The 20,504-nt window shown below is 44.0% G+C and overlaps 1 protein-coding gene across 1 annotated transcript in view; it reads left to right on the top strand.

The window, feature by feature from the left end:
- The window catches only part of nbas (NBAS subunit of NRZ tethering complex), a 381,349-nt gene extending 362,050 nt beyond the window's left edge, over nucleotides 1-19,299 (top strand). Inside the window, exon 52 of the mRNA XM_072498805.1 lies at nucleotides 18,688-19,299. Within this exon, the coding sequence (XP_072354906.1) occupies nucleotides 18,688-18,963 (276 nt within the window). The 3' untranslated portion in view covers nucleotides 18,964-19,299. The remainder of the gene's footprint in view (nucleotides 1-18,687) is intronic.
- The last annotated feature ends 1,205 nt before the right edge of the window (nucleotides 19,300-20,504 follow it).

Here is a 20,504-nt window from a genome sequence, read left to right as displayed (position 1 = left end):
GGCAACACTGAAAATTTTGGGGCAGTGGAGACGGCATAGGGGAAGGACGGGAGCCTCGGTGCGGTCCCCGATAAGAAATAATTATAGATTTTTCCCGGGGAGAATAGATGGGGGATTTGGAGCATGGCAGAGAGCTGGGATTGTGCAACTGAGAGATCTGTTCTTAGACGGGACGTTTGCGAGTCTGGGAGCGCTGACGGAAAAATATGGGTTGGCCCAAGGGAATGCATTTCGGTACATGCAACTGAGGGCTTTTGCGAGGCAACAGGTGAGGGAATTCCCGCAGCTCCCGACGCAGGAGATTCAGGATAGAGTGATCTCAGGGACATGGGTGGGGGATGGTAGGGTGTCGGATATATACAGGGAAATGAGGGACGAGGGGGAGATCATGGTGGATGAGCTGAAGGGAAAATGGGAAGAAGAGCTGGGGGAAGAGATTGAAGAGGGGCTGTGGGCAGATGCCCTACGTAGGGTAAACTCTTCGTCCTCGTGCGCCAGGCTAAGCCTGATACAATTCAAGGTTTTGCACAGGGCGCATATGACCGGAGCAAGGCTCAGTAAATTTTTCGGGGTAGAGGATAGGTGTGGGAGATGCTCGAGAGGCCCAGCAAACCACACCCACATGTTTTGGTCATGCCCGGCACTGCAGGGGTCCTGGGTGGGGGTGGCGAATGCGCTTTCGAAGGTGGTGGGGGTCCGGGTCGAGCCAAGCTGGGGGTTGGCTTTTTGGGGTTGCAGAAGAGCCGGGAATGCAGGAGGCGAGAGAGGCTGATGTTTTGGCCTTTGCGTCCCTAGTAGCCCGGCGAAGGATATTGCTTATGTGGAAGGAAGCCAAACCCCCGGGCGTGGAGACCTGGATAAACGACATGGCAGGGTTTATAAAACTAGAACGGATAAAGTTCGCACTAAGGGGTTCGGCTCAAGGGTTCACCAGGCGGTGGCAACCGTTCATTAACTACCTCGCAGAACGATAAAGGAAATGGGAAGGTGACAGCAGCAACCCAGGGGGGAGCGGGGGGTGGTGGGGGGGGGGGAGGGCTCGGGTGGGTCCACAGGGGTGTGTTTGTATAGACATTTGTACTTGGTTATGTATATTGGACTGTTTGATTTTATTATCTGGGAGAGTTATAATTTTTGTTACGGCAGTTGCCATTTAGTTTATATATTATTTATTTATTTGTTGAAAACGGTCACTGTTATGTATATTGTTTTATTGTTGTAAAAAGGGAAAAACCTTTGTATTTTGTTTGGCCGAAAAATTTGAATAAAATATATATATATTTTAAATTCAATATAACTGTGTGCAATTGATTAAAAATGCATTTTAATGTAAATGTTACCCCTTAAACCCATTATAGTCCTTGTAGTATTAGCTAAACGTTTAGATGCTGTTGTGATAGTTGTAAGCATCCTTCTTCTTTGTTCCCTGTTTGTTCCCTTATTTCTCCTTTCTTTAATTTTTGTAATTTCATTTTTGATTCATGGATGATTAATGGACATATGTCTTTAAGGCAAGTGGCCTGTGTCTTTAATTCAAGCAGAGGATTTTTTAAAAATTTGTTCATGGGATGTGTGAGGTGCTGGTTGAACCAGCATTTATTGCACATCCCTGAAGGCATTTAAGAGTCAACCACATTGCTGTGGATCTGGAGTCACATAAAGGCTAGACCAGGTAAGGACGACAGATTTCATTCCCTAAAGGACATTGGTGAACCAGGTGGGTTTTTAACAACAATTGACAATGGTTTCATGGTCACCTTTTAGGATTTTCATTCCAGATTGTTTTATTGAGTTCAAATTTCACCATCTGCCACAGCGAGATTCAGACCCGGGTCACCGGAGCATGATTCTGGGTCTCTGGATTACTAGTCCAGCGATAATATTACTACGCCACTGCTTCCCTTTGCTGTTTTCAGCAGCAGAAGAGATCAATGTCATGGTTAAACTGGAGCTGTAGACTGACCGGCACTGGTGACATATTGGCTAGGACTCAGTTTGATTGCTTGGCTGGTGGACACTGAATTAGCCTAAAAGGCATTGCTCTGCCCGGTAACAGGTGGTGATCAGATCTGATCCCATTGGAATGTTTTTCAGAGTTTCAAGGGCTGAGTTTAGTTTACGTTTGACTCCTGGCAGTCCTGAGGAAGGTCTCCGGTCTTTTGTCCTCTCCATTTCTCTCCACAAAGGTTGAACTGACAGGGAGTCTGGGTGAATCTATGTATAGAGAACCATTACAGACTGTGCAAGCAGAATCCAGAACAGATCAACTCTGCAGAAAAGGTTGATGTGAGCCAACCAACTATCTTTCCAGTACAGGCAGAGGCCTGGAAATAAACTGCGAACTGAAAGCCAAGTTTGAGGTGAAGCAAAGCTGTGAGTAATACATTTCTGCACTACAGAGAAGATCATTACAGGCTGAAAACCAAGGACTTTAATCTACAAGCTGGCTGTAAAGAACGGGTGCTAAAAAACCACCATCTGAAGCAAAGACTTTTAACCTTCAATATTATTATATTTTTCACTCTTTTTCTTTCCTCTCTGTGTTTAACTGTCGTGTATGCGTGGGCAGAGAGTGGGGCAGTTAAAGAGGGTAGTGGGTATTAGCTTGTTGTTATCCAGATGCATTTACTGCATATTTAAATTTACAAACCTGGTGACTATAATTATTGAACAGCCAAGGTCAAAGATTTGGGGTATTTTTATAAGAATTATTGGTTAATTAATTTGTGTTGTGACTCTGAGGCATGTGGGCTGGAATTGACCGCGCACCTCCCGGGGTGGCATTACATAGTTTTTAATTTTAAAGTGCATTGCAACCTGCATTCACACTCGATGTCATGAACAGAAGTGCTGTGTAATGGTGAGAGAATGGTCGCTAGTTGATGGCCACGGTGCGCCCGAGTAGGTGATGCAACAAGACTGTTAAATCTCACAAGAGGCCGCTTGCGAGATTTGCGACGCTCTGAAAGGAATCTAACGAGATCTCACAAGAAATCGTCGCGCTCTGGATCTCGCCCTCAGTGAGCAAGATCCATATTAACATGTTTAAGTGATACATTAGGTTCATTTAAATATGTCTGCGCCCAATTCTCCTAATGCCCAGGAACTAATGCCAGCACCTGGGAGATCTCGACATTGCGCCGTTTAGCACTGGTTCACACAGACATGGATCAGGTGTAATGGCATCTGGGTGCATCTCCCAAACCATTGGAGGCCCCCGGGCGGTCAGGCTCTGGTCAGGGTGGTACCCTGGCACTTCCACCGGTACCCAAGCACCTTGACACTCCCACATGGACATCCTCGCTGTGCCAGATTACCCAGATACCAGGTTGTCTGGGCCGGGGGTGCGCTGCCCTTAACAAGTAGGGTTAGAAGGGGCACGAGGACCCCCTAAGAGGTAGGTTAACGTAGTGGGGGGGGGGGGGGTTCCTTAGGCTGCAGTGAGGGAGCAGGGGAGTGGGGCGGGGGGTGGGTCGAAAGATCAGGGCGCCATTTTTAAATGCTGAGCTTGTCAGTTCAGGAAGTGAGGTAAGTGCTGTGTCAGTGGGACGTTGCTGATCGAGGCCAAAAAGAAACGGGGCAGTCCCGTTAGCTAGAGGGTCATTCCCGACACTACAGGGGCCAGAATGACTCCTTTGTACTTGCCCAAATGGGACTCTGTTTTTTGTGCATTAAATCGCATTCAATATGTTGAAAATAGTTAAATATTTGTTTCGTATGCTTGAATCCTTTTTAAAAATATTATTTAAGGCATTCCATGTCCTTGTTTTTATTGCTCATTGATTCAACAGCTTCCCTTCCTCTGGCTGCCCAGAATATGTAGCTATGTTTTTCCCATCATCTAACCCTGTTTGACTGCACCCTATATAACTTTCCACGTACAAAGTCATGGAAGATCAACTAACAAAGAAATCAACTGTCACTCTGTTATGTTCTGTTGTGCTTGGGAAACTCTGCTGTACTTCAGAGCATTTCACATGGAAAACACATGTCAGACTTATTTGTTTGGCTCAAGTAATTACCATCTTTTAAATTCATATTGCTGATTCTGTTCATTATAGGAATGTAAGAAAGGCGCTCTACTGTAAATCAATAGACAGATAGTAAAAGCTACCAATTATGAATCACCAACCTATAACCAATTAAATGTTTCTTTACCCAGGGGTGGCACGGTGGCGCAGTGGTTAGCACTGCTGTCTACGGCACTGAGGACCCGGGTTCAATCCCGGCCCCGGGTCACTGTCCATGTGGAGTTTGCACATTCTTCTGTGTCTGCGTGGGTCTCACCCCCACAACCCAAAGATGTGCAGGTTAGGTGAATTGGCCATGCTAAACTGTCCCGTAATTGGAAAAAAATAATGGGTACTCTAAATTTATAAAGCATTAGAAAAAATGTTTATTTACCCTAAAGTTACCAATAAGGCATTAAAGTTAGGCAATTAAATATTCAAAAATAGTGATTTATTTCATCATTTTGCCTGATATAAGTGCATAAATAAAGGCACAAGAATGAGAGTCACACATAAAAAAGGGGTGGTACATCAAAGGAGAAACCCATGCAAAGTGAGAGAAAGGGTCAAGACAAAATGGAAATAACTGGGAGCATGAGGGGAGAGCAATACAAATAAAAGACGAGGAATAACAGAAAAAGTTGCAAAAAGAGAGAGAATTTTAATAATGCCTCAGGAGATCAGCTACATTATATAATGCATTGTGTGTGTGGCATGTAGTTAAGAGCCCCATTGCTTTGAAACACCAGGAGGGTCACTACTCATTTCTCTCAAAATTAAATGTATTTTCCACATTTTCTGTTTTTGTTTCCAGGGGAGTTAAGTCGTGTTTGTCATTGTAGAGCTGGTGTATAAAGTCAAGTACATGTTCATGATATTTGTATGCTTCCTACCATTACATATTGTAAATAATGGAAAAGTGACAAAAATGTGCAAACATACCTGAATTGGCAGTCAGGGATATTTACTGCTGTGCTTCATTCAGAAGGCTATTTTGGCACATCATAAATTGCAAATATATCTGATATGAAGATTCTTTTGGTTTCCATTTTAATGTTTGCATTGTATGGAAAGGTTAAATTCAATCATTTCTTAATAATAGATTAAGTATCATTAGATGTATTAATTTATAGTAGTCCATTGGTAACATGTTGACCATGAATAAATAGTCCTTCTCAAACCTAAGTTCACGTTTTAAAAGAGTTTTGTGCGACCTTTCCTTCATCTTCTGCATTCTCCTTACCATACTGTGCATTTATTTCCACTTCCCCATCCCCATCCTGCTAGTTTTCTCTTTTTGAACTTCCTTTAGACAACTTTCAATCCTTTCTGCATTGTCCACATTGAGCAGTCATCAAATATCCAGCCCTAGCAACCTAAGGTAAACCCAAGTGTTTCTTTGGGGTCCAGGGAACCTGAAAAAAAAATAAAAAATTAAATACAACAGATTTGGAATAGCGAATATGAGAAACTTCAACAAAGGGGTTGCTGAGGCACTAGAATGTACTGCAGAGTTAGTGATTGAAGCAGAAGCTTAAGGATAGTTCAGATTGATGGTTGAAGGAAATGGGGATATAGTATAGAATGGGCATAAGGAACTAAGATTACATCTCATATGGAGGATAAAAGCCAACAACAATTTAAGTGATTACAGCTTATCTCTATATTATAATTGATATGTAATTGCATCTTAACAGACTCCCGAGATTGCAAAACATGATTATTATGGAGCCAGTTCATTAACATGTATTATATTTACTCCCCAAAGCAACCTTAGGAGCATGAGCAAAATTAATGACTTCTATTACTACTAATATGCCAAATTATTGTACTGTGACCTGAAATTAGCACATGAAATAGCTCTGATACATGGATCTACTTAAACCTCAGGGAATTCTGGCTGTTGTTCCACAGATTATTGGCAACCTTGGATAAATTGGATTGGATTTGCTTTATTGTCATGTGTACCGAGGACATTGAAAAATATTGTTCTGCGTACAGTCCAGACAGATCGTTCCATATATTAAAAACCACAAGACATAAGATAAATACACAATGTAAATACATAGGCACAGGCATCGGGCGAGAATGTGGAGTATAATACTGCTCTGTAGAGAAGATGTGGGGAGAGAGAAAATTACAGAAGGTCAAGCTTGCTACAAATTTGGAAAATAGAAATATCCTCCTACTGCAGAGTAGGAATTATTCTGTATTCACATTGGTAATTGAGATGTGCATTTGTGTTATGAGAATAACCTAGCTTCAGGCACTCTGCTTCAAAATTTGTTCTTCTGGATGGCTTTTGTAGATGGAATTTACTCAAGTACTCCTTAGATTTCTGGAGCTTGCCAGTGTAACACAGAATACCATCTGTTTCTACCTTCCTGACACTTCGATCAGATTATCCAAAGATTGGGGAATTCAAAAACTTAGCATGAAGAGTGCGTTTGATAGACTACATTAGAGTTGAAGTATATTGAGCAGGTAGGCAAAAACCTCCCGAGAATTTCTACACAAAATCGCTGCTTAAGCCTGGTAAATATTAGGAATAAAAGTTTAAAACATTTTTTTATTTTAAAAAAAATTTAGAGTACCCAATTATATTTTTCCAATTAAGAGGCAATTTAGCATGGCCAATCCACCTAACCTGCACATCTTTTGGGTTGTGGGGGTAAAACCCACACACACGGGGAAAATGTGCAACTCCATACGGACAGTGACCCAGGGCCGGGATTCGAACCCGGGTCCTCAGCGCCGTGGTCCCAGTGCTAAAAAGAAATTGTTACATTAGCTTTTCAAATCTGACATTGTTAAACCATCCTTTCCATGCTGCAATTATTTGACGATTCACAAAACTTTGGGGACAGGAATACTCTCCTCTCACATTCTTGGATAACACAAGACAAAGCTTACTTATGAATTATCATTGTCTTTTATTCAAGACTATTGATTTCAACTTTTTTAAATCAAGGAAGATGAGATGCTGCATAATGGAACCAATTATTATGGCAGAGGCACAAGAAGGAGGGAAAAAGGACAGCGAGTGAGGGAAGAGAATAGAGGGACAAAAATGAACCAAAGGTCATAAAACTTATCTTGTGAGGATAAAGTTAATTCAGCTGATGGGTGGGAGCCTGGCAAAAGACTGCCGGTGAATGAGGATTGAAACTTAGCTGCAATTAATGCATTCTGTTGTTGCACTCTTCCCTGAAGGGAACAGCGATGAAGGAGCTACGCTTCGAAAGCTCGTGATTCCAAATAAACCTGTTGGAATTTAACCTGGTGTTGTAAGACTTCTTACTGTGCCCACCCCAGTCCAACACCAGCACCTTCCCATCATGTTCCATGACGGGAAGAGGGAAAATAGAAGGATGATAGATGGGGACAAATGGGGGAACAGAATGGGATGGGGAGATTTCATAGAATTTACAGTGCAGAAGGAGGCCATTCGGCCCATCTAGTCTGCACCGGCTCTTGGAAAGAGCACCCTACCCAAGCCCACACCTCCGCCCTATCCCCATAACCCAGTAACCCCAGCCAACACTAAGGGCAATTTAGCATGGCCAATCCACCTAACCTGCACATCTTTGGTCTGTGGGAGGAAACCGGAGCACCTGGAGGAAACACACGGGCAGAACGTGCAGACTCCGCACAGATAGTGACCCAAGCCGGAATCGAATCTGGGACCCTGGAGCTGTGAAGCAATTGTGCTAACCGTGCTGCCCACAGATGAGGAATAGAGGAATGGAAGAGAGGAGCACTGCAGATGGGGCTGTTTACATTGTACTGTGAAAGGTTCTCCGTGTGCACAGGAGTGCAACTGAACAATGTCAGTTGGCGATAAAGAATTGTGGGTGAGCAATTCAAATAATCAACCATCTTGCTGAATATGTTGTCTTCCAGACAGCATCTAAACAATGAACTTTGAGAGTCTTCTTGGAAGCAGGGGCCAATAGCTTGCTCAGCGAGCTTCGGAGTGTAGGTGGGCTTATCAAGTTTCTCAATGGGTGTGTGTTCGGGGCGGGGGGGGGGGGGGTGGTGGGGGCAGCACGGATACAAATTTTCTCTGAGGAGCTTGATGAAAACTTACTCCAATGAAGTTTTGTGAGTCGGGGGTGGGAGTGTAGTTTAGATGGAAATGTTGTTAGGAGGTTGGAATCGAGGCAATGCTCTTTCTCGCGTTGTGGGCGACTGGGGAACACTAGGGGCGAGATTCTCCACTCCCGCGCCGGTTGGGAGAATCGCCTGGGCCGCCAAAATTTCCCGGGACGCCGGTCCGGCGCCCTCCCGCGATTCACCCAAGCGGCGGGAAAGGCCCCGCCGAGTTCCGCGCGGCGCAGGCCGAAGAATCGCCGGAGACACCCAAAATGGCGATTCTCCGGCACCCCCGCTATTCTCAGGCCCGGATGGGCCGAGCGGCCAGGCCAAAACGGCGGGTTCCCCCCAGCGCCGTCCACACCTGGTCGCTGCCGTCGGGAACAGCGCGGGAACGCTGGGGGGGCGGCCTGCGGGGGGGGAGGAGCGGGGATCCTGCACCGGGGGGTACCTCAAATGTTGCATGGCCCACGATCGGTGCCCACCGATCGTCGGGCAGTCCTCTCTGAAGGAGGACCTCCTTCCGCGGCCCCGCAAGATCCGTCCGCCATCTTCTTGCGGGGCTATCAGAGAGGACGGCAACCACGCATGCGCGCGTGACGCCAGTTATGCGGCGCCGGCCGCGTCATCTATGCGGCGCCGCCTTTACGCGGCGACTAGGCCTGGCGCGTGTAGATGACGCGGCCCCGATCCTAGCCCATTGTCGGGGCCTGAATCGGTCGCGATCAGTCCGTCTCGCGCCGTCGTGAACCTCGACGCCGTTCACGACGGGGTCGGCAATTCGGGGCGGGAGTGGAGAATCCCGCCCTAGAGCTTTGTGGCCCAAGGTTTCAAAGATTAGGTTGTGGAGGTTGGATGTGTATGGTGGGGGAGGGTTGGTGGGAAGCAGGCCCTGAAATTCCTCAGTGTTGTGGGTGGGAGGAGACAATGGAGAAAGTTGGAGATAGTGAAAGAATTGTTCTTTAGGGGGTAGACTACCCCCAAGCCGCCCCCCCCCCCCCCCATCTTTCTCACAGAGAGATTGGGGTGGGGTGGGGATGAATGTAAACTTCATTATTCAGTGGTGGGAGGGGTTGGTGCTGAGGATGTGCTCAGTGGACTGAGAATGAAGAGTAAGTAGTTGAATTGAAGATTCCAGCAGCAGAGGGATTTGATGCTGATTGAGGATGAGCAGTTGGAGTATGGGCGGGCTGGAACAGGGTGCAATGCACCAAAGATTTAATCGATTCCAAGAGGTTGCAATCTATCTGGAGGTTGCTGAAGACTTTGATCATAGGGGGCATGTGCCAAAAACATAATGTGGCAGATTTGGGGTTTAACATGCTTGCTCAGGCTCTGTGTGGGATAGGACCTTTAAAGGACCTGTTTGGCAGGTTAACACAAGTGATTTTGTTGCACATGTACCATTGCACTGTTAATATAAGCCTACTTGTGACACCAATAAAGATTATTATTATAATGTTCATTCTGCTAGTTGGTGAAGTGGGATGGTTGGAGGGGCTTTTTCTGCTCGACTGGCCAATTCCACAACTTTGCTTCCAGTGGGCTAATGCTCTTTGAACCTGAGAGTGAACATTTCCACTGAAATGATCCACATAAGCTGATGAAGGACGTTTATTATATCCTGGGTAGTAAATAGTGTTTTCCCACACTGCATGTAGATCTAAAATAAATACAAACCCTTCTGACAACACACTGAACAGCAAGCACTGAAAGGATTATTAAATGGCTCTGTGTTTGTTGCTTCCTGAACCTAAATACACAATTAGCATATTTTGTAAAGTCTTCCAATTCTATCTTTAATTCCAATGCCCCCATTTGGCTCCTTTTCACCTGGCAACAAAAGCTCTACAGCTATAGCCCTCTTGGGTGAATATTAAAAGAATCTGATACCTGGCCTAGCAGATCCCAAAAGCCCTCCCAGCCAGTGAATTGTTTTTGAAGTGTGATCACAGTTTTTAGTCAAATAACCTAGATCGCAGCGTAGAAGTCGATCGTTGAAGCCTGCAAAAATCTTTCCAATATTAGAGTCGACTTTACGCTGAGTATAAAATGTGAACTGCTGATGTGGGTAGGTTTGAGAGGTCATGAAGTGAGGGAAACCTCAACACCCTGCTCCACCAGGACTTAAAGAAGGACTTGCACATTCCCAAAGAGGGGCAAAACAAATCTGCCGCTGAACCTTCAGCACCACCATCTTGCAACATGAAGCGTTTGGGCAGCAAGCAATTTAAACTCAGCTGGCGAGTTCTCTGAGGGCTTCTGGGACCATTGGTGCATTATACTGGGGGCTGAATAAAGGGCCATCTAACAGATATGAGTATTCTCAGATGAGAAGAGATGCACAGCTGAGACATCTTATGAACCCTCCATTCACAATGCAAAAAATCAGGAAAGGTACCAACAAATGCCACTCTCGGAAGGCTGATACCAATAAGTGGCACTAATTGATCGCCTTGTTTTACTTAGTGGTGACAGCCTCAAACTGCCCAGAACAAAAAGAGAGTCAGGAGGAATTGGGCAACTTGACCTGCCTCACATGCTGGTAACAATTGTTCCGCTTGCAGGTACACACACGAGAAGCAGCAATCGACCCATTTGAATAGGACCAATTATCTCCTGATGTCATGTTGACAGGGCAGGCCCAGACTTGTTCTGACTGTCTCGTTCAGTGTATTCGAACTTGGCTGAGTTTGAATTTCCGTCAGACCTGCCTATGGTTCTGACTGTGGTTTAATTTAAAATATCCAATTCTTAATTTAAAGTGTCCAATTCTGTATCGGGCCTAACGTTCAGACCATGGGCCATTTTACCACATAGAGTCCTATATATTTAAGACAAATCATAGATTTCTGTACATTGTGCTGAACACTTGAATGATTTTTCAGTGAAAGCAATGTTCTCATGAAACATTAGTTGGGAACAGGAAGAAGCAACTGCTATAGAAATATCCTGATACTGTACAATCATAAGTTTGCGAAGAAATGATATGCTTGGGCAGGATCTGTGGAAACGCCAGGTCAAAGTAATGTAATTGGCAATTATTGTAACATTTAATCTTTCATTCAGCAATTCAATTAAAACACAACTTTTTTTTAACTTACTGATTTTAATTTCCTGTAAAACATAGGTGGCCTTTCAGATTGTAATAAAATTGCAATGAGTAATATGTTAAATATATTTTACATATGATATACATGTAAAATATACTTGTCTTGTGATTTTCTGCATCGTGTAATATTCACTGTAAAACCATCAGTTTCTTTGTGTTTTTTAGGTAGAGATGTTTTTTTTTTTCACTACATAGTCATAGAATTTCCATTAGATCATTAGCTATCATCTGCTCCATCATCTCAGGTTGACTATGTCATAATATGCACTCATGCACATAATGAGATACAGACAGGCAGTGGCAGACATCCAGTACAGCCAATCAACACACAGGACAGAACACAACCAATCATCAGACAGAACACTAGAAGGGGGTTTCCCACTATAAAACACACGAGGCATCAGCACTCGACCTCTTTCCACTGGTGACAACTGTAGTGACAGTCAGGGTGTATATATCAGTTAGCACCTTCTACACGTGGCTCAGAGCTTGTCTGGTCTAGTTAGGTATAGTTAGTACACTTAGAGTAGTAGAGTGTCAACCCACAGCAAGCTGTGTGCACTGTTACAGAAGTTCAATAAATCTTATTGAACCAATGTCTAAGTTTGGTGTCTGCTTTCCAGTACAACTGCATCCAGTTGCAGTCCGTGTTACCCCAGGGCGAATAACACGACAGACTATTGTTACCAAACCTGCAGATATTGATTTGAAGTTTTTGGACTTTCTCACCAATTTCAACACATCTGTTGTTTTAACACATTTGATCAGACTATTCTCCTCCAATGCCTCTCCTCTGCCATCCAGCTCACCTTGTTCCATCCTCACCTGCAGTAGTTTATCTTCCTACTCCTGTATTGCTACTTCAAGTCTCCAAAGGATCTATCCTGGGTTCCCTTCAATTTCCCATCGAAACACTGAACCTCAGTAATATCATCCAAACACACCGAGCGTCACCACCACCTAGATTTCCGCTGTCTCTGATTTGTCTGCTATTTGTTTGACAACCAGTCAGTCCTGGATAAGCATAAATTTCCTCCAACTAAACATCAAGAAGACCAACGACATCACACTACCAACTCTGCCTCCCGGGCCACTCATTTTATCCCTCGCTTGAAAGTTCTGATGAAATTAATTCTCTCTCTCGCCACACAGATTCTGTCTGACCTGTTTCAAACATTTCCCATTTCTATTTCAGAATTACAGCATCTGCAGTATTTTGTTTTTGACTCTGTCCCCACTCTCTGGTAATTTTCTGAGGCTGAGTCACGCTGTTCACATTCTTTGCTTCCTATTTGACCATCCAGCTTCTCCAGCTTCCACCCTAAACACATTAAAGAAGCCATCCCCTGTGGACGAGCCCTCCGTATACACAGGATCTGCTCAGACGAGGAGGAGCATAACAGATATCTACAGACGTTGAAAGATGCCCTTGTATGAACGGGATATGGCGCTCGACTCATCGATCGACAGTTCCAACACGCCTCAGCAAAAAAACGCACCGACCTCCTCTGAAGACAAACACGGGACACAACCGACAGAATACCCTTCGTCGTCCAGTACGTCCCCGGAGCGGAGAAACTACAACATCTTCTTTGCAGCCTTCATCACGTCATCCATGAAGATGAACATCTTGCCACGGTCATCCCCACACCCACACTACTTGCCTTCAAACAACCGCGCAACCTCAAACAGACCATTGTTTGCAGCAAACTACCCAGCCTTCAGACCACAACACCACACAACCCTGCCATGGCAGTCTCTGCAAGACGTGCCAGATCATCGACATGGACACCACTATAACATGTGAGAACACCACCCACCAGGTATGCGGTACATACTCGTGCGACTCGGCCAGATGTTGTCTACCTCATACACTGCAGGAAAGGATGTCCCGAAGCGTGGTACATTAACGAAACCATGCAGACGCTGTGACAACGGATGAACGGACATCACGCGACAATCGCCAGGCAGGTATGTTCCCTTCGAGTCGGGAACACTTCAGCAGTCAAGGGCATTCAGCCTCTGATTCAGGACGCGCGACAACGCAAAATCGCCGAACAGAAACTTATAGCCAAGTTCCGCGCACATGAGTACGGCCTCAAACGGGACTTGGATTCATGTCGCATTACATTCATCCCCCACCACCTGGCCTGGGCTTGCGAAATCCTACCAACTATCCTGGCTTGAGACAATTCACACCTCTTTAACCTGGGGTTACCCCTATCTCTGGATCTGTAAAGACTCAATTACCTGCAAATGCTCGCATTCAAAGCATTGTCTTGCATCTTTGACTTTGTCTATGTATATATGTTTCTGGTACATACCTCTTCATTCACCTGAGGAAAGAGCAGTGCTCCGAAAGCTAGTGATTTGAAACAAACCTGTTGGACTTAAACCTGGTGTAAGACCTTTTACTGTATTTGACCATGAGATGAGCTCTGACCACATATCCATTCCATTACCAAGGCTGCCTATTTCCATAAAATTATTTTAACATGTGGAAATGTCGCTGGCCAGGCCAGCATTTGTTGCTACCTTAATTGCCCTTGAGAAAGCGGTGATAATGCGCTCTCTTGAACTGCTGCAGTGCATCACCACAGTGATGTTTGGAAGGGGGTTCTCGGTGTTTGCCTAGCGGCAGTGAAGCAACAGCGATATAGAGGTAGTTCCAAATCAGGATGTTGTGAAGCCTGGAGGGCCAATGGCAGGAGGTGGTGTTCCTTTGCATCAGCTGCCCTTGTTCTTCTAGGTGGTAGAAATCTCTGGTTTACAACGTTTATATGCCTATCTCTTCCCCTGTCTCAGTTCATCTGTTGCTGCAACCTTAATCCATGCCTTTATTACCTCTTAAATTTAGCTATTCTAATGCTCTCTCAGTTGGTCTTCCAACTTGCACACTCCATAAACTTGAACTCATTCAGAACTATGTTTCTGGGCATTACTATACCAATTTATTACCATTCACAGATACAACTAGGTTCAGTCGTTTCAATTAAGCTTGGGTGGAATTTTGAGATGGGAGGCTTCAAATCCCCTTACTGTAACTGCGCTAAATAGAGACATTTCACCTTTAACCTAGCTCCACCTCAACTTCAGGCTACATGCGGCTGAAACCCTCAAAAATAGTTTTCCTACCTCCACATTGGATTATTCCGATGCTCTCCTGGTTGGTTTTCTATCCTCCATAGACTTTAGCTCATCCAAAACTGCTCCACCATCTTAAACCTTTAGAGGGATGTGGCACGGCCAACATTTGCTGCCCACCCCATACTCCCTTGAATTGAGTGGTTTGCTAGGCCATTTCAGAGACAATTAGAGTTACCCACATTGCTGTGGGTCTGGAATCATATGTGGCCCAGGCTAGATAAGGACGGCAGATTTCCCTTTCAGGACATTAGTCAATCAGATTGGTTTGTAGCGGCAATCGTAGATAGATTCATGGTTAGCATCATTGAGATTAACTTTCAACTCCAGATTTATTAATTGAATTTAAATTCAATGGTGGGGTTTGAACCCATGTTCCCACAGTGTTAGCCTGGCCCTGTGGATTACCAGTTCAGTGATATTACCACTACACCATCATCTTGTTGCATTTATTATTCTAAAAGGATGTTAGATATATAAGTTAATATGCTGAACTGAAATACTTTATTTACATTAACAAATAACCAAAACTTAGCCAATGTGCCTGAACTCGCAGTTGCTGAGACTTGCTTTCATTGTTACTCTAAAGTAACTCCAAGTTGAGTTAATTGGCCACAAATAAGGCTGTTGTCTAAATTGGAAATGCGTCAGTTCGCTTTCTGCCACTTCACCCTCTGCCATAGCTGACGCAATTCACATGCTTGTCTCAAATACTCTGCACAGATTACTTGAGGAAAGCTGAAAATAGAAATCAGTATGTAGGTATGAGTTGTTGATGCTCCGCGGCATGGTGGCGCAGTGGTTAGCACTGCTGCCTCACGGCGCCGAGTACCCGGGTTCAATCCCAGCCCAGGTCACTGTCCATATGGAGTTTGCACATTCTCTGCGTGGGTCTCACCCCCACAATCCAAAAAGATGTGCAAGGATAGGTGGATTGGTCACGTTAAATTGCCCCTTAATTGGGGGGAAAAAAGAATTGGGTACTTTACTTTTATTTTAATGAGTTGTTGATGCGGTGACTTAAGGTAAGGCAGTTGAGGGTTCTGACCTGCTGGGAGGAGACTAGATGTAAATTTGGCATGGGAGGGACAGGATGTGCAATGGCGACAATACTTCTATTTTATCCCACTGCCCAACTCAAAAATTATGCACAGCATAAACGCATTAGGTTTTATTCGAAGAAATCCAAGGATATCTGGATCAAAGCAAATTTACCTTTTTAGTACAAAATTATACTTGACTATTTCTATTGAATTTGGGAGTTTTATATAATGGAGTGAATATGCATGACTTGTTACATGTCCCGGTTTAAATTGGGTAAGCATTTATCTAAAGTTGACTATTGAGCAAAAAAATACTCTGAATATTCATCAATGCTCAAACCTGATTTAATCCCTGATTCATTCTCAAATTATCAGCAAGTCTGAGGCTGCCATCTCAAGAAGTGATGATAAAAATATCAGGATCATTGATATAAGAATGGTGAGGAATGATAGTAAAGCTGCTTATACCTTCATCGAGGTTTTATTTTAATTTTATCATACCCAGCATAAATTAAAAATGATCATGCAATGTATAAATGATTTATAACCAGTCAGTTTGTTGTGTTTTTAAAAAAAGTCACATTAATTTAACCACTTGCATGGCCTGGCCCAGTTGGTAGTACTCTCACTTCTGGACCAGAGGCCATGGGTATAAGCTTTCTCTACGATTAGAGTACAAGATTGATCAAGGTTGCTATTCTATGACCATTCTGGGTATATCCTGCAGTTTCGCAGGGGATGGCCTTTGGATTGCATGTCTGCCTGTTTCTGTGTTTTAAAGACCCCATGACACTATTCAAGAAAGGATAATGGGAGTTTTTCCAGTTTCCTTTCAAACCTTTTCACCCTGAACCAATGTCACTAAAATCAGTAGCTGGTCACCCATCTGACTGCTGTTTGTGGCATCCTGCTGTGTGATAGTTGTCATGTTTCCTAATGTAGCAGAAGCCAATGCTTGTCGAAGTAACTTCTTATATGTGAAGAGATTTGAGACATGGTAAGCTGCTTTCGATGTAAGCTTTTTAATGACTCAGCACTACTTCATGGCACAGTAAGTTACAGCTTCACTCCTCGCCACTTTTCTTCAAAGTGTTCATTCCCTGACGAACAAGGCACCTGCCATCCGTGATTTTGTTGTGGATGAAACATTTTTAAAAACTGTTAGCTCACAAATAGCAGCCGCATTCCTCTTACTTATGTCTTTCCGTCTGACCGTGCTGCCCACCCCCAACCTAGCAAACCGGCTTTGTGGCACTGTAGCTTTCATCATTAAATTACACCTTGGTCTCTGCCAACTTCTTTAACACCCTTTCTTGTTCCACTCTGCTCACTTCTCTTTAAATCCTCATTCTATGCTGATCTCACATTCTCCACCCTGAGTTTCTGTGATGAACGGTTATTGTATTACTGTACCCTTATCGTCATGTAAGGTGATGTCCCCTTTAAGACGGGGCTTGGAACCCTGGCGGACTCCGGCTCCGTCATCCTGGGAGTCGTATATAAGGGACCGCCTTGCAGGCGGCACCCAGTAAGCACTCGTCTCGGCACCAGGCTAGTTCTTAGCTTATTAAAGCCTCCTTTACCGTTTTACTCTCGAGCTTCGTTATTGAGGGTACTACAGTTTCTGTCTGAGTTATTCTCACTCTATATGATTCATCTCAATTATTTCAGTTTCCAGTTCAACTCTCCCTTTCCTCGCTTTAATGTTATTACCCTTTTATTCTCCCTTAATCTATTCTTATATACAAATTCTCCTACTCATAGTCACAATCACACACTTGCATTTTCCATCTTATGTGGGCCATTTAAACATATGGGGCTGAATTTACTGGGGGGAGGGGGTGTGTACATTGGTGCACCTCTTTCTCTCCCCTCCCCCCTCATCCTGCCCTCAAGCTGCCGGCCAATCTGATTAGCTGGCAGTTTTTGCAGTCTCAACAGCACCAGAACTCAGTAGTGGGTGCTGAAGGGCCATGGACACCAGAGTCAGATGTCGGGCTTTTCTGGTTGGGAGGGATCTGGCACACAAGTTGGAGTACAGTTTTGGAGGTCAGGTGGGAGCCACAAAGTGGCTTTAAATCTTCAGAGAGGATGCCCACGAAAATACACAGGGCACCTCCGAAAGGATTGGCTCTCCTTTTCCACCATCCCATAAGAGAAAAACAGTTTGGACCAGTATGCTTATTCCTCTGTTTTACTGCTTTTTCCTTCAGGTCTTTCAACAACTTTGATGACAATAAACAGCCTTCCCATTCTCGCCCACCTTCTACTACCCAGCATATTAAGGTCCTTATTAAGGTATATTGAGGTCCTTAAGTGGGCACCAATAATAAACCACCCCATGGTCTTGATCACAGAAAAGACCATCTCTGACTACTTCTTCGAATCTCTCACAACTGTTCACCGTCCTTACATCCTTCTGACTCCATTTCCTTCTGTGTTCGTTCATGAAGTAAACTTTCTCCCAGTCACTGTTCACAGTTTTGGCATCCTCCTCCATCCTCAGCTGGACTTCTTACCCCACATACTCTCCATCACAAATACTGGCTGTTTCCCTTCTGCAACTGCCTCTGTCTCTGATACTGATAGGTCTAACCATTTCTTAGGCTGGCCAGAAAAGCATTCCAATCATCATCCATCCTTTGTAATCTTCAGCTCATCTGAAACTCTGGAGCCCATATGCTATCCCCTACCCAGTCGCACTCATTCATTAGTCCTATCCCCCGAAAAGCCTCCTGTTAAAAATTCTCATCCTCATGTCAAATGTCTTGATGGTCTCACCCCTAACTATCTCTATAATCTCTCCTGACCTTATACTCTTTCCCACCCACCTGGAACTCAACACTCTTTCAAATCCAGCCTCTTGTGCATCCCTGTATAATTCCCTTCTTAAAACTTCGAGCTCCTTCATTTCCTTTAGCACTGTCCTTGAAGCCCACCTCTTTGACCATACCTTTTGCTTGCAAGCCCAACCCCACCTGCTCTCCAACACACACACACCTTCTACTCCTTTGACTCAGCATCCATTTTGTCTGATTAGTATTGCGAAGCTTACTGTGATGCTGTTCTACATTAAATGTGCTTATAAATACAAATTGTAGAGTTAGTGAAACAGAAAGAGCTATGAATTGATAAGTGTTTGAGCATTTGTATTATGACCCTAATGCTTAATGTGCAGGTCACATGGTAGGCTGTAATTCAAAGCCTTCAGTAACTAATAAGATGTCAATTTTTCAAGAGACTACACAGAAAATGGAGACTCATTATATTTTTCTTTTTCTAGATGGATGCTTCCAGCTATGATTCAGAACTGCTTTCCTTGCTGCTGAACAACAAATTAGTGGTAGACTGTGTGTCTACTGTTTACTACCCTTGCCTTATGAAGCATCTTTTATCCAGTCATGATGAAGGACAGTGCAGTGTTGAAGAGATAGCAGAACAATTGCATCGAGCAGGCTGCACTGCAGAAGGAGGTTCTTTGCTAATGTATCACAAGACAACGCATCCATCATTAAGTACATTTAGTGCTGCATTAAGTGTTACAAAGAGATGGCTGTGAAAGAATTGTGCCTCAGTTGCAAAGTTGCAGGAAAAGACCAAAGCATGAACTTCCTGCCCGACACACCTTCAATGGGATGGTGGGGTGAAGGTTAACATCACTGTAATTGTAACCTGGAAATGTTTGTGCTTCAGTCCATATTATCAATGTGGTTGTGTAAGCGACTTTCCCACTGCATTAGTGAAAATTAGAATTAAAAATTCTTCAATTAATAAAAAAAATTAACAAATACTGATGTAGAAAAAAGTTATGTCCCAGTATGGTTCTTCAGCGCATTTCTAGAATTGTCATTGTGAAATAGTGTATTCAAATTGTCAAATAAACTTGCAATTTTAATTCTGCGGAATGATTTATTCATTATACATCCTCCACACATCATCGGTCTGCTTCCCTAATCAAAATTGTCACTGTGCGCTCTAATTTATTCTCATTTGTTATAAGCACAGGACTGCACCTGAGCAGCAAGTTCAGTTTTTCCTCAGCTTGAACACAGAGTTTGTTGTTCTTAATGTTGTTTCTGTGGTCATATGCATAGCAATTTATATAGTTGGATATACGACCTCCGACCAGAAGGTGGGGACGGTGATCCACCATGTGACTCCACAGATCGGGCAGTCAGTAATAAGTCGTACTAGAAGACAGTCTCATTAGAAGTAGCTCCAGGAGAATTCACTTATTCGTCACCATTTTTGTTATATTTCATAAGTTATCGTTTCACGTGTTCATTTTGTTAATAAACTATCTTACTAGTCAAAGAGCTAGATGTTCTGTGTGCATCTTTACCACAGCCACAACACAGAACATAACAGTTTCCTTTTTTAATTCTTGGACTTGGCTAGAGGGGGAGATTTCCTCTCTTGTTTTCGGCGGGTAGGATCAACGGCGGGAGCGGAAATTCCCTTGGAAGGTGCAAGACACGATTCATGCTGGCGGACTATGCCAGCGTTATACCATGGTACCCGTCTCTTCTATTAATTGTGGCTTAGAGCTGAACATTATGGCGAAGGAAATTGCTGGAACGCCATTTTTCCCATCTCTAAAAAATAAAAAGAGAACATTTCCCCCCAAAGTTTCTGCATAGCCAGCTCTTGTCAGAGAGCACAATAAGGGACAAGATTAACTTTCATTGACTCCAGCTTTCTAACTCTTTCCTGGATAAAAAATATTTCTATATTAACCTCCATGAAGGGTTTCAGACATTGCAAAGATTGTTATAGACACCTTGATGCTCACTGTCCTGAATTTTCATCCTGGAGGTGGGAAACGGGAGTCGGGAAAGTTTCTGGCTTAGCCCACCTGCCTTGGGAGAAGGTGCTCGCAAATGCAAGATCTTTCTTCCCAGTAGGCTGGAGTTGCACCAGTCAACCCACAAAAAAGTTTGGTGGAAGCCACACGTGCCAAGGCGGGCTATATCTTGTCATCCTTGGTGCTGTGGGATTTTGTCTCAGTTAAAATAAAAACACAAGGCCCTCCAATTCTCACGCCCTCACCATCCCCTCACACTCAGCGTAACTCATCCATGCCAATCATGCCCCATGCCA

This window comes from Scyliorhinus torazame, chromosome 4, assembly GCF_047496885.1.
Source record: "Scyliorhinus torazame isolate Kashiwa2021f chromosome 4, sScyTor2.1, whole genome shotgun sequence".
Classification (NCBI taxonomy): domain Eukaryota; kingdom Metazoa; phylum Chordata; class Chondrichthyes; order Carcharhiniformes; family Scyliorhinidae; genus Scyliorhinus; species Scyliorhinus torazame.
The sequence above is the reverse complement of the archived record's forward strand: the minus strand, read 5'-3'. Positions and strand labels throughout refer to the sequence as shown.